General features: G+C 32.8%; 1 protein-coding gene across 1 annotated transcript; it reads left to right on the top strand.

Moving 5' to 3' along the window:
* The first annotated feature begins 4,767 nt into the window (after positions 1 to 4,767).
* LOC106457404 (serine protease 42-like) lies at positions 4,768 to 12,541 on the top strand. Its single transcript, XM_022383319.1, has 5 exons — positions 4,768 to 4,814; positions 7,253 to 7,341; positions 7,688 to 7,962; positions 11,104 to 11,258; positions 12,380 to 12,541. The coding sequence occupies exons 1-5, from the start codon at positions 4,812 to 4,814 to the stop codon at positions 12,539 to 12,541; spliced, it is 684 nt and encodes a 227-aa protein (XP_022239027.1). The 5' UTR covers positions 4,768 to 4,811.
* Positions 12,542 to 16,099: the final 3,558 nt, after the last annotated feature.

Raw genomic sequence — 16,099 nt, 5'->3', positions numbered from 1 at the left:
TGTGGGAGATAGGACTGACTAATATACCTCATGGCTAGTAGCTTGTGTTTTTCCTTAGTGGTGCACTTGTCTGCAATTTGTTTTTACGCCAAACACAGAATATCACTCAAGTGCCAACTGAATACCTATGTGGAACACTACCACTGGAATATTGTTTATCCCGTGTATTTTGTAACATCCCAATGACACAAAAAATTTAGCCTATTTTATAGCTTTGCGCTTTACATCCTACTAACAAAGTTCTCTATAAAATCAATTAATAAAATTTTATTCAAGTTGTGGAACCCCCCTCTTCAAACACACACACACACTCACGAACCATCACTCGTAAATTACTCTGGTAATCAGTTCTCTTACTTATATATATGTGTGTTTATGTGTATGTACACAATGTCATCTGTGATTAATTTTGAAATATTTGTCTTGCATAATTTGAACAATTTCTATGTAGAAAACTGTGCGTAATTATTACAAATATATTTTATTATATTTTAAAAGACACTACGTTTACATATTTTCTATGCCATTTGAAAGGTAAAAATTCGAAACTTCTGCTTTGTGTTTAAGAGCAGATTTGCTGACAACTATATTCACATTTCTCAAAGTGAGAAATATATGTTTTACAAGATATATTTACCACTCTCTTTTTTATAGGGTTCGTTTATAATCTATATGAAAGTCAGTGTTACTAATTTTTTTCCTTTACCAAAGGGAAAAAATATATTTTATATAATTGTAATAAATGTTTTCTTTACTAAAATTTTGGGTTTATAATAGAGTAGTATTATTTCATCATTACTTTCGTTTCCAAATCCATAAGGTATTTTAATATTTGTTCACGTATAAGAACCATTGAATATTTGTTAACCAAATCCTGTTATTATTTCAACTCTGCCACACTTTGGATCAATGAATGTTATCGCGATGAATTTTTCGCTGTATATATATATATATATGTTATATATTTTCTATGGAACGCATTGAAATTGAGGTTTACAAGATAGACATCGGCAGAAGTTCATTGCTGATTGACACAAACTTGTAATGGGTCTGAAGAAAACACTTAATACAACTATTTTTCCCCAGCGTAATAAATTCAATTATCGTTTCTGTCTTCACATTTTTAACTAAGTCTATGTATAAAATTATAGCCACTATATAAATGTCTTTTTGCTCGCATACACCAAAATGAATAATTTGTCATTCTAGCTCCTTAGACGTATATATAATTAGTGTAGAGTTTTAAATGGTATGAACAATAATTTTGTTGGCTATAACAAATGAGACATATACACAGTACATTTCTCTAGGATTATGGCGAAACTTGCTTTGTTAATTGTCTCTGTGAAATGAAACATGACACATTAAAATACCGTTTACTCATTTTCCTCAAACATTAGTTACAATTCTATTTAGATTTTATATGACATAACTTAAAGCATTATGATTTTAGTGAAACCGTAAAGTTTCACTTATGCATCTGAAACACAAAATTCTGGTTTATTTTTGTCATTTTTATGCATATTTGGTTTTTAATTTTCGATTTCCTTTTACTAGAAAATTAGTATTCATATGTTGTTTTCACCTATTTTTCATTAATACGCCCCCTCATAAGATTTTTCTACGAAATAAATTAGGTGAACATTTATATAACGAAGCCTACTACTATAACCTAGAAACTGTTAATTAAAAATGAAAGCTGTGTGGTGATTATGGATGACCTCCAATAACCCACTTTGGTGAAAGTGACATTTTCAAGCGGGTTACCGACAAAACTCTCCAATAAACAATGAATGTAATTATAATATGGTATTAAACAAGTTTTGGGGCGTTTTGGAAAAAGGTGAGATGTCCTCTTGCTGCATCACTTTGCTTTTACTGACCCCTCCCGTTCTCGTGGGATGTATACTTATTCAGGTCACTGGGACGTTGAGATAATCATTGGTCTTCACTGGCCACTACTATTCATAACAGGATTTAAATAGGGTAGTCCACTAGTCCATCGTGATCTGTTGCCAGTTTCAGCCTACACAGTTGTGAATGTTTTTTGTGATTGTCTTCAAAACAAAGATGGTGAAACTAAATGAAGAAGGCTGTTATATAATGACATTCTGGGTTGCCTTCTCGACCATTATTTTCCCTGCTCAAACGGCAGGTAAGTAGTTTGAATATTAATTGTTTTAACAATAACTTGAAGAACTGAATAGTGATGGGTAAATCTAGAAAATAACTGTTTGAGTTGTGTTAGTTGGTAGGTAACAAATTATTCTTGACGCATATTCCTACTGTTAGTCTTAGATATGTCGAATATTTTAATATTAATACAATGGACTGAAGAGGACTTTACTATTCAGGCTACTTACAAATAGACCTAGAGCGTGAGAAGGTTGATTTTTAAAAGCCTTTCTTATATGGAAACTATCTCAGTTTCTGACGTTTACCGGACACTGAAATTTGATATAGAACTTACGCAACAATGACTGTCAACAATAATTAAATAATTCAATGATTAATTTTACCATTTAAACCCAGCATTTGAGTCGTATTCCATTAAATATATTTTTCTAACTCATGCTACTATCACGTTTTGCAAACATCTTTAAAAATATTAACAGTATAGTATTTTTATTGTTGTATTCCTTGATTTTCACCAAATAAATAGATAACGTTTTTGCAAGGTCTTAAAAAGATGCTTAAGTTTATGTCACTGAACAAGGGATTTATTATGAATATGCAATTAATTTTGAGCATTCAACCTTATTGAAAAATGCAATTATTAAAAGCATAATATAAATAATTTACATCAACACTTTGTAAAGTATATAATTATAAATATGAATTTTTAACACTGACAATAATACTGGGAATAGGACTGGTTAAGATAAGGGTATTTAGTGATGTTACTGTTATAATATTGACAATAGCACTTCACTATGGTAATAACCATATTTATTTTTAACACTGACAATAATATGGGAATAGGACTGGTTAAAATAAGAGTATTTATTGATTTTACTTTTATCACGTTGACAATAGCACTTCACTATGGTAATAACCATATTTATTTTTAACACTGACAATAATATGGGAATAGGACTGGTTAAGATAAGGGTATTTATTGATTTTACTTTTATCACGTTGACAATAGCACTTCACTATGGTAATAACCATATTTATTTTCCATCAAATTCAATTCTTTAAGCTGTAAATATTACTTTATAATATTTTTTCGTGTTTTCAAGTCATCGGTGTTTCATGCGGGAAACAAACAGTACGTAGTGGCAAAATTGCTGGTGGTGAAGAGGCTTACGATGGAGAGTTCCCTTCAATGGTACGTATATTAACAAAAGTAGAACTATTTCATATATGTCCTGTCGTACTCACCATAATGAATTAATTAAACTAACTGGAAAGCTTAAAGCGCTAAAATTCGTGGTTTGTTACCAGCTTCGAGCACAAAACACATAGCTTATTGTGTAGCTTTGCGCATACGAACAAGCAAATTAACAAATTAATTCTACAATATTCACTTCAATTATATAGCCAAGTCAATGGATCAATGTATTTTTTTTCTATTGAGTGACTTACTTTAACGTCATTCAAGTCGTTTGAGGAACACTAGAAAGATTGTTTGTTTGTTTGTTTTGGAATTTCGCGCAAAGCTACACGAGGGCTATCTGCGCTAGCCGTCCCTAATTTAGCAGTGTAAGACTAGAGAGAAGGCAGCTAGTCATCACCACCCACCGCCAACTCTTGGGCTACTCTTTCACCAACGAATAGTGGGATTGACCGTCACATTATAACGCCCCCACGGCTGAAAGGGCGAGCATGTTTGGTGGTATGCGGATTCGAACCCGCGACCCTCAGATTGTGAGTCGAGCGCCTTATCCACCTGGCCATGCCGGGCCACTAGAAAGAACTGAGGTGAAATTGTAATGAAATCGTCACTCGGAATTTTTCCTTTTTTATATTAACACTTTCAATTAGTCGGGGAATGTTTTCTTATTTTTGTCCCTTTTTTCTGGCTTATTTATATACGTTGATAATTTAATAAAGTACTCCAAAATACAGCAAAGTTGGATTATATCTCTAGAATTAATTTTAAGCTATACTATTTAGAAATATACACTTTCTCTGTAACACAAAACTCAGGTCTATTGGATGTGATCATATACTGTAAACAGAAATATCAGACAAAATTATAGAAAATGTACACACAAAGCTGCAGATCAAAGAAACATGATAAGTTTTCAGTATGAAACGTGACACACTGTCAGAATGAAAATACTATAAGCTTAATATCGGGTATGACCTCTCATAGCGTTAAGCAACCCTGGCAGCGTTGACACATATATCTGATATAGTGCAGTGAGATAATATTCCCCCACTCTTCGTGTGCTGCTGCAGTCAGTTAGTGGAGGTTTGTTTGTCGCTGTTGTCTCCTGTTGATGGTATCGACGAGTTTGCCCCACAGATGCTCTATTGGACTCGAGGCACAAGAAAAAGGTTGCCACGGCAAGACCTTGACATTGTTTTCTTGAAATTGTGTCATTGTCATCTGCACTCTATGTTCTAGCACTGTCGTGCTGAAACATCGACACTTCCGTATTGGCTTGCAGGTGGATGTGACGAACCTGGGCGGATGTGGCTATTTTCTTTCTTCGAGGACGTGGCCTGTCCCTCTCAGAGCCGGTTTCTTGGGTTTCTGGACTAGTCTGCTGATTGTTGAAGCAGAATATTTCACTCTCACAGACAGACTGTCTTGAATCGTGCTGATAGCAATTAGGCGATCTTCATTACTCAAGTTGGTCATGGTCGTATCTTTCGCTATTCTTGCATTAATTACAATCATGTCGTTTTGAATGGCTATTTATACATATTTTTAATCAGCTCATTTTGGCAATTTTAACTCAAGTCAACTACTTAACACTGAGCACCTGGTGTTTTAGTGAAACCATGTGACTTAAGTTCATGATTTTGTTATTCCAAGGAGTAATGCTGCCCACACTGTTAATCAATTAATCTTCCCACTCTTTTACATGTAAATACCATTAGAAATGTGCTCAATAAGATATTTATGTAAACATGTGTTTTTACTGTACATCATAATAGTATACTTAGCAGGACAGATAGACTGGAAGTTCACCAGTATACAATATTTGAGAAACCGAAATATATTTTTCATAGTAGATGAAACTAAGTTAATGTGTAGACGTGCAAAAGAGAAAAATAGCCTGCACAAACAAATAACCTTATAACGAAGATGAACTACAAGCTTTTTCTTGTATATTTGTGTTTGTATGTGTGTCGAATTAACAATTTTTGAAAGGTTTGGCAGAAAGACAGTACGTGTGCAAAACATGCACTTGTCTCTCACCCATCATTTTTAGATGATGTTACTGTCTCGTGACAGTTATATTTAGTATGATAAACAGTGTATCAGTGACAATTTATTTGCTGAAATCTACACAATGGGATATCTATGCTGTGCCCATCATAGGTATCGAAACCCGGATTTTAGTGTTATAAGCCTTGAGACTTGCCATTGGGAGGGGGATAGTGATATAGGCATAGAATTACATTTAACTGCATACAGTGCGTCTTCAATGTCGATACGAATTAGTAATTGTCACTTGATATATCTTATTATAATGGTTCAGAGTTAGCGTGACAAACATTATTGTTCTCTACTATTAGTGTAGAGAAGAAATGATCAATCGCTAAGATTGACATTTGGTTGTATATTGTTTATTCTTGTAGTAAAAGTTTGCAGCTTCTAAACTATAACTCATAGATAAAAAGTATGTAAGTTGGAGGAAATGTAAAATATACTGGAATCTATCTAAATATAGGCTGTTAGTATGCTTTATATTTTACCAATTAAGCTTAAAAAAGATAACTGGTAGATACTTCCATGTTAATGTTTTAGTTTTATCTTAGCTTTTGCAATTGTTTTATTGAGTGTTTTAGAATAACACATATCGTAATCATTCGGGTCGGGCGTGGCCCATTGGCTAGTACGTTAGCGTACTCTGCACTTTGAGGTCATGGATGTACTATACAAGTGACGGTAAAATCATATTATTCAACCAGACAAGGGCAAACCAAGAGCTGGAGTTTACTGTCTACCTTCACATTAGTCTATCAGCTCAAAATTAGCGAGGATTATATGCTTTGTATAGCTTTGCGAAAACATCTCAAACAAACAATTTATTGTAACTATTCTAAAAGCGTTTATGCGTGTATTTGTTTAGTTTCCTAATGATCTTGGTTAGGGCACTTGACTCGCAATCTGAGGGTCGCGGGTTCGAATCCCCTGTGGGGGCGTTATAAAGTACGGTTAATCCCACTATTCGTTGGTAAAGGAGTAGCCCAAGAATTGGTGGTGGGTGGTGGCCTTCACTCTAGTCTTTCACTGCTAAATTAGGGAAGGTTAGCGTAGATAGTTCTCGTGTAGCTTGGCGCGAAATTTAAAACAAACCAAACCTAATGTACTACACATGAAAATTTGGAGAACATATTCCATTGATTTTTCTTTAAATATAATCATTTATGGAATGGGATTTTTGAAGTTGAAAGGCACCTTATGCGTAAGTAACCTAAGCGGCCAAGTTGAAGCCGACAATAATTTTAAACTACTGACTAGAAGGCAGTCAGTTATTCAGTAACAAACCTTTGTCCAAAATATTTTTACTTGTATAATTCACCCACAGTCCAATATGCAAGTCACTAGACCATTCCCGGTCGCAGTATTTATTGACTTAGACAAGTTAACTTTAATTATGCTGATCATGTAGGTATATTATTATTATGGAGTTTGAAAAGTACAAGGGGCTTCATCTACCACAGCTAACTGTTTTTAACAGCTCTCTTTATTTTTTTTATTGATTTTGTTTTTCATTGGAAGCAAATACCTTTCAACAAATGTTTTAAAAGTGTAAAGTAATATTAGACGCAGGGCATTTTAAACTTAACATTTATAGTTGTGTAGTTTTTAGTTTATTTTAGTTCCAGTTTTATTTCATATGTCAGGCTGGTGAGGAGAGGTATAACTGAAACTATGTACCTCTCCCTAACAATGTGCTATTCTGTTTCCATAAACATCTTACTGGGATCCTTTACACCATTTCTACACTGTAACATAAGCTGTATTTTTTTTAATTTCTTCTCTTCTATGAGAGATGCCAAGTGGGTGAAGAGAATTAGCAGGACTGATTCTTCTAAAAACTGAAATTTTCACTTCGTATTTAAGGTATCGATCAGACTGAAAGGGCAACATTTCTGTGGAGGCACCATCCTTGCTCAACGTTGGATTTTGACTGCGGGCCACTGTGTTAACCGGTAAGTGTGGCTTTATTTTATTTGAACAGTTTGTTTTTAATTGCTTACTCATCCTGTGATACCTTTCAAAGTTCCATAAGGTTGTTGTAAATGGTTAGTCACTCCTGAAAGCTTGGTTTTATAATGCTTCAATCTATTATTTGCATCAATACCCACGCACTCTTAAGGTTATTTTTAAGGTTTTTTTACGGATATATTCATATGTATTTACTTATATGTCACGAAAATCGTTTATTGTTCATTTCCAAAATTCATTTAATTATTATGAGATTAATACTTATATTTTAACAGTGCTTTAATTAATAGTTAGCTTACTGTAGCATGAATAACTAACTTTCAATTGCAGATATTCTGCTAACCAATTTATGGTTCGGGTTGGTGAACATCAATTGTCCAGAGTTGAAAATCATGCAACACAAGATATCCCTATCAAACAATACATTATTCATCCAAACTATTCCATACCGATACGACACTTTAATGACATTGCCTTATTGGAGCTAGCGGAGGATATTGAGTTCAACGATTATGCCTGGTCTGCTTGCCTTCCAGAGGATTCTGCGGGTTCTTACAAAGATGAAGAAGCAACTGTAATAGGCTGGGGCATTTTGGAGAAGTCTGGTAGGTTTCGAAGTTACTTTATAACTAATAATCTCGCTGCTTAACGAGATGAATATGTTTTGCTGCAAAGATTCAACTTTGTTTTTATGATTTTGTAAAAGTCAGTTAATTCACGTTTCTATACGTCCAAATTATGTTTGCAAATTGCAAAATCCAGCGGGAAAATTATCGTAAAAGATCATCAATTCGAAACTTCATTTACGAAACTTGGACAAAAAAGATGAAACAAAACAGAGAAAAGAAAGACAAAAACAAAAAACTTTGAAGAATGCCAAATGTATAAGAAAAAAGAACCCTTGGCAAGTTATTCATTTTTTACTCTCCTAGGGAGCGGATCTATGAATTTTCCCTCTACTCCAACCGTTTTTCTAAAACGCGAAGATACTTCAAGCTCAACGCTTTGGAACGAAATAATGATAAAACTTAGGCAATAAATGTATACATGTATATTATTTGATTTTAAATTTTGCTTTCATTTTAATTCTTTTCCCTTCGGTGGATCAGCTGTAAGTTTATTGACTTACGACTTACTGTGCTAAATTTCAGGGTTCGATTCCACTCGATGGATATAGCAGATAACCCAAATGACTTAGCGGCAAGTCTAAGGCTCACACCGCTAAAACCGAGTTTCGATACTAATGGTAGGCCCAGCACATATAGCTTTGTGCTTAAAAAGAAACAAACAAACTTGAATTTTAAAGCAGTAGTATTTTTTTTTTTTACCAGACATATTAAGTTTTATTGACCATAAAGAAGAAAGGTATGTTAAAGTTAAGAGATATTGTTGGTATCCTCTATTTCTTTTAAATGTTAAAAGCAACGTAACTGTTATGTAATTTTTATCAATGAATATACAAAATAACTTCCACACAACATACCAAACAAACGAAAAGCTTCATAGAAAAGATGGGTAGGTGAGGTAAGGATGGAATTTATACCTTAATAAGCTGTCGGCTTACACCGTTTGTTAAATTGAGCCTCTAATTACCAATTTCTGCTAGTTGTGGGAAGGTAGTTGTTCCAAACAAATTAGAATTATAACAACAGTTGTTATAGTGTTTATGCCTTTTACAAGCCGCCGAAGGGTGATTACAATTTTACTTGTCATAAGACATTAGGATTAGGCCTATGAAATTTTAAATCATTGCGTTATTAATCTATCCCTTAGGAATTTTCAAGAAGTAGATGAGTGTATAATAATAATATTCGAACTACTCGATATTTATCATATCCATTGCCAACGACGCGTTTCGCTCAATCCAGAGCTCTTCAGGCCTGCTGAGACGAAAACACTCACAGTAGCGGTCGGAACACTAATTACTATAAGTCATTTGCTACAATAACAGTTTTCATGGTGTGTACGCCTTTTACAACCCGGCAAAGATTGATTACAATTTTACTAGTCATAAGACACTAGGATTAGGCCTATTAAAATTTTAAACATTGCATTTTTAATCAATAATTAAAAATGTAGTGTTTAAAAATGTAATAGGTCTAATCCTAATATCTTATGACAATTAAAATTGAAATTATAAAAATGAAACAAATACTACAGCCAGACCACCGAGGGTTATGAATAAACTAATAGTTGGCTTTTATGTCCCCAGAATGCCTATATACCTATGTGAGCAGTATAATAAAAACTATATATGTTTTGGTTTAAGCTTATTATATCCGAAAAATGTAAAATGGAACTTTACCTTGAATTTTTTTCCAGCCTTGTCATGGCCACGTATATTGAAACACTACAATAAAATTCAAGGTATCTAGATAAGAATTACTGTCACACAAAAAACGTGTTTTTTCCTCCAGCTTAATAATAAAAGTAACAATAAAACTTTCCTCATTATCTACCCTGGTTGATATTCTGCACTCTTGAGGAGAAGATTATGATGTTTGTGGCACCCTGGGGTTTTTATTTACTCCAAAAGACTATATACAGAGAAAACTATATGAGAAAGTAAAACTGTAAGAAACGAGAAAAACTACAGACGTTATAGAAAGAAGAATGTCCTAAGAAAAAAGCAACAAAGATAGTAACGCGGGGAACAATAATAAAAGGTAATGAAAAAAAAAACGTATTTACACAGCTATGTATTTTAGTTAACACGCATTTGCCATATAACCTTGACACATGGTTCATGCCAAGTTCTAGGCAGTTCTACATACATTTTATTTGTCCAAAATTTTGTAAAATAGGTACTTTCAAATATAAAAAATCTTCAAATTCGAGCGCGACATCTGCACTGAATCAGAATACTAAGTTTGTTTTTTTGTAGTTAAGCACAATGCTACAGAATGGGCTATCTGTGCTCTAGTATCGCACCTAGTGTTCTAGCAGTATAAGTTCGAAGTGACACTGTGACACTGAGGGCAATACTAAGTTTAGGAATTCGTATTTTCAATGATGTCTTGAACGGCAAATTATACGCAAACTAGGGTTAGATTACGAGATAAAAGACCAATCGGGATTAGACATAGCCGTCCATAATTTTGAACTTCTGATTATAGCACTACCAACCGTCACAATAAATTGTCCTCTTTAAACAGAATAATGAGACTGACTGTCACACACACTTTTATAACACGCTCATGGTTGAAATTACACTGTATTTTTAGTTATTATGGCGATGTGTTAAAGTATTATTACAAAAAACACGAGTTTAGAGCACAAAAAAGTCTTAATGTAGTTTTACTAATTGAGTCTGTTCTAATTGATCTGCCGTGACAATTAATTGAGATATTTTTCAGGAGTAGTTGTTAGCTTTGAAAAAAGTGGCTAGGATATTTATTCTGGCTTTTAAACATTCTAATTACACAGACAAAATGCGCTAAATAGTGGACCCTTTGTCAAATTTTATTTTGAGAGTTGGAACACTTAAGAACGGAAAGAGCTACATCTATTAAATATTTCATCCAACAACTAATTTTAACCAAACTTTTGATGGTTAGCGTAAAATCTAATAACGTCCATTTCATTGAGTTTAAAGCACATTATTTTCAGGTATTTTTCTTTATCTCCTTAGAGTTCACTTTTGGTTTTAGATTTAGAAAAATAACTTTATTTGAAATATACATTTTGCAGAAATAAAAGTATTCATCGTTATAAATAGTAAAGAAAAAGGAACGATTCTTCAACAGGTAGAAGACGTGGAGACATACTTCAGAAAGCCAAAGTGCCAGTAATAGACTACCTTCAGTGTCAGAGCTGGTACAGAAAGGCACAGAAAATAGTATTTTTTCAAAGAGGACAAATGTGTGCCGGTTATGAATATGGAGGAAAAGATGCTTGTCTGGTTGGTTTATTAATAGTAATTCAAATTTAATATGGAGGAAAAGATGCTTGTCTGGTTGGTTTATTAATAGTAATTCAAATTTAATATGGAGGAAAAGATGCTTGTCTGGTTGGTTTATTAATATTAATTCAAATTCAATATGATATTAAGCCCATACGCTTTAGGACTTAGTATTGGAGTGTTAATGCTAATTTAGGGTGTGTTTTCACCCCCATAGTTTGATATTATTATTTCATGTTTCCTTATTTTTTATAATTCTTGAAATATGTTTTTAAACTATATTTCTTTAATATATACTGTTACTTTTTCGTAACTTTGAAATATCTTACGAAATTTTTATGGTGCCATCATTTTTATTATTTTAAAGTATTTTCAAATAAGTTTCTATAGGTATCTTCATCAGCGATATACGTTTTATAGGAGCATATTACATGCATTACTAGTGAAATAAGGTTTATAGTCATTTTCATGTAATAAATCCTGTTACATGAGCCACTCCCGTAATATTGGTTTGGCTCATAGTAAATTTAATTTTCTAAAGGATTAAACTAAATCCACAGTAAGCTTCTTAATAATTGAAATGCACAGGGAAATACACTATATACATGCAAGAAACTTTCTGCCTAAGGAACAATGTAATATGCTCTAATAAATTTTGTAATTTTATACATTTGCTTTGATTAAACGACAGCTTTTTCTAGAATAAGCAATTTGATTCCATTTAGCCTTACGCTTAAAATTATCTTATACTTTGAGTGGCAAAAATAAAATAAAATAAAAAGTTTAATTTTTTATACCGGATGATGAAAATTCGAGTTCGTTTACTGTATTATTTTTAAGATCGTTATCGACATTTGGAAGCAAACGAGAGAAGAAGTAGTCAGTACAAAAACATACCCTCTAGAAACGACGCATAGAAGAATTCACAGCACAATCACATCAATGTAACGACACTTCTGCTTGGTATATTTACACATACAGAAACGCATATGTATAAAATGAAAGAACTGGTCATTCAATAAAAATACTCTCTTAGGCTCGATACACTTGTACAAGTTATATAACTGATAATAAACTAAAACTAGGTAATTTAGAAACACTTATGTTTGGTTTCTTTGTAGGGAGATTCTGGTGGCCCCCTGTTTATGAAAGAAAATAACAAGTTTATCGTGATCGGAGTGGTTTCAGCAGGAATCGGCTGTGCTCGAGAGTTTCTTCCGGGTCTTTATACGGAAGTTGCAAGTTACCGGTCATGGATTCTTCAGTACATCAACAACATTTAAACGTCTTCACTCTCCATTGCTTTGAAAAAGATTTTGACTATGAACAGATCTTTATACTAGTCAGTTTGTACCCAGAAAGACTTTTTGTATATTCGTACTAGCTCTGTAAAATAAAATAAGGAAAAAAAAAACAATTGAACCTTTATGAGCAAATACATTATAAGGACTACAATGACTTCTCTCACTATTAATGTACTATTATAATGTTTTCAGAAAATAACTTCTCCCCGTCCCCAGTTTTAGATTTGTAGTAAACTTGTAATTGTTACTATATAAGTAGGGTACGTAGTAACATAATAAACTATGTGTATTTACAAGTTCGTTACAAAAGTTTATTTTACTACATACACACATATGTAAATAATACCCATTTAATCTGATTTTGAAACGATCTAGAAAAATAAGAAAATAGCTTAATTAAATGGGCGTTGACGTGGTATATGGGAGAAAACGTGTTGCTCGCAGTTCTCATTGCTTTAGACAGTCCTGACACTAATCAAGTTCTGAAATGTCATTAGGTGATAAGTATCATATGTTTCAAAAATAGATAAATGAATAAATAATTATACACACACACACATATATATATATTTATACTGGATTAGTTATTTAACATGTAAAGGTAAAGAATCCATGGTAGCCAAAATTTACGTTTTGATTTTAGAATGGCATCAATACTATTTCAGTTTGGAAAATTTGATATATTGATTTTATTTTCCAAAGAAAATTAGATGCAGAATAATTTATGAAATACATAGAAAATAAAGAATTGAGTGCAACCTTATATCAGTTTATACCACTCTTAGATTCTACAAAAATATTTTCATTATTGAAACCAACTAGCCTCTTTTAGAGCTGAAAAGTATCAATACCAGCCACCATGATATCCCACGTGTCTGTCAAAACGTCGAATAATTATTATTAAACTCTGTCCTAAGGGATTCCATTAAAATTTAACAGAATAATAACTTAATTCAATATCAAAAATAATAACCAAATAAACTGAACTTGTTCTCAATCAGCGTAAACATTATTAATAAATAAATAAATGCAACTTTGAAGTGGTTGGTATTTGAAAATACAAAATCATTGAACGAAATGTAGGTGAAGCGATTTTTCATGAGGAAAGGGAAAGAGAAAAATGAACAAAGAACAAATGTGTGAGATGCACTTGTGATTATTGTAGCTTAGACTGAGACCAAAACGTTCAAAGATTCTTTGGCCAGAACACAGTTATAGCATATCCATGTTTAATGAGTCCATGATATATTCTAATGACAGTGGTCTCGCTGTTTGTTTTCTCACTCTGTTGGTTCTAATTAGGACAGTGTCGTCACCACGAGGTGTTTCTAACAAAATAATTACTGATCATACTAAAACTTCAAAAACAAATTAGGTAGATAATGAATGTAAATGTCATATATTTGACCTCTTTTAGAACACAACACCTTACAGGTGTGGATCATTTTACTTATATTTTCACTTTACTGTTTCCTTCTCTTAAAAACTGTACCTAAAGGAACTAAGAGGTTAATCCAGCCCGCTGTTTTACATTGTAGATTAGTACTTATTTTAAATATCCAAAACACGGGGTGTCTGGAAACTGTATTAACGAACTTATTAAAATTTATTTTTAAATACCCCTGAAGAAAGCCTCAGCATAGAAGTCAAAATTTCGTCTCCTTTTCTTTCAACGGGCAGTTGTTGTACCTACTATATCTATTCTGTATAAAGTTCCACTAAAACATCTCTGAAAAAACAGTTTCATTATGACAATTTCTAGGCACTATGTGTAAGCAATTATAAAAACGTTGTTGTAATGCTATTATCCTAAACAGATAAACTGTTTTCCATTACAACATTACTTCTTTCGAAGTAAACTTTTAACACGATAATCGTCGTCGGGACGTACAAAACATCGAAACTGGGATGGACTGGAACACTGATAGACTAAACACTGGGCTGGGAACAGAGCCCGAGCTGCCACTAAAGTATTAATTAATTTTAATACATCAATATGTAATGTCGCAAACATTTGTAGAAAAGCTTCGGGGGATGAGGGGAGTAAACGCGTTAGACAGACCCATAAAACTATAGAGAGATGAACGCGGGTCATAAAGAAAATATTAAACTATTCATTACTGTTTTCCGTAGGCAAAATTATATGTGAGTATCAAGAAAAATATTTAACGACCTACTAGCTATGTTCTTATTAAGATTCATCATATTATCCCCCCAGTAGTTCAACGTTAAGTTTTAGGGCTTATAACCCTAAAAATAGGGTTTCGATACCCGTTGTGGGGACAGACACAATGAGTAGCTTCGTGTTTAACAACAAACAAGTTTTTTAACGTACATATTACGAAGATAAATTAATCCGATAAAACAAAAACGTTATATAGCATTTAGGTAAGGTAAACAGCATCTTAAAACGTTATTTAACAAACACATAAACAGATATGGGTTGCTTAACAACGAATTTTGTGAAAGTGTGAGCATTGACCAACAGGAAAAAAATGCAAGCACTACATTGCTTCCCCCACCCTGCCTAACTATAAACTTGGAGCAAATGTAACGCAAAAATTTGTGTTCGATGTCCGCAAAGATAGTGTAGCTTTGCGCTAAAAAAAAAACCAGCAACAAAACTATAATACTAAATGTTGCCTAACGCGAGTTGTCATCTGTTGTTGTGAGATACGAATTAAATGCTTATAGCAACAAAACTTGCATTATTCTGTTGTTTTTTAAACTACATACAATTATTTCTGTGTTCTTTGTTAATCCTAAACATACAAACTCGGTCAAGAAAGCGATGAAAAATAATCCGCAACAGTTTCGTATTCTATGCTATTGTATTTCGGGAATTTGAAGTACGAGAGAAGATTTGATTATTCCATTTTGTGAGTGAAGAGGTAGGCGCCTTTGATCTACAAGTGGATCTAAGGAAGTTGTACTTCGGCGATACAACATAAAAGTAATACGATATAGGTTTATAAAATTAAAATTACACATAGGACTTTTAAATAAATATATTCATAAACTACTTGTTTCAAAACAGGACTTAGTCGTAAACCTTTCAAATTACTTATAGTATTCACATTTTCAATATAGGAAGCGAATGATCCACTTTAGATATTGTTTCCATATATAGGTTGAGTTAAGTAGTTTGTAAAAGTAGGTTCACTTTCCAGGTGATAATGTTATTGAAGTCATTTTAATGGTTTCATAGGATTGTGGATTTGAGTAGTTTAAAGTGAATGGACATTTTCTTTATCTGTGTTAATAATTGAAATAATTTTAGGGTATTTTGATAAACAGCCAATTAGCAGGAAAGAGGACCCAATGAGAACGTTACACTTATATAAATATATATTGTTACATTGAAAATTTACATTAAAAATTCATTCTGCGTTGATACAGTTTTTAAGTTCAAAGTCAGTCTCCTTATGGGTATACATATTATTTATGAATATTCTTATGAGGATGTTGTAGTTAACGATAGGAAATTTTAAATAAATGTTTTTGGCTTTTTCTTTTATAGTTATGTTTTTAAATATT

This window comes from Limulus polyphemus, unplaced genomic scaffold, assembly GCF_000517525.1.
Source record: "Limulus polyphemus unplaced genomic scaffold, Limulus_polyphemus-2.1.2 Scaffold326, whole genome shotgun sequence".
Lineage (NCBI taxonomy): Eukaryota > Metazoa > Arthropoda > Merostomata > Xiphosura > Limulidae > Limulus > Limulus polyphemus.
Note: the sequence above shows the minus strand (reverse complement) of the source record. Positions and strands in the feature narration are given on the sequence as shown.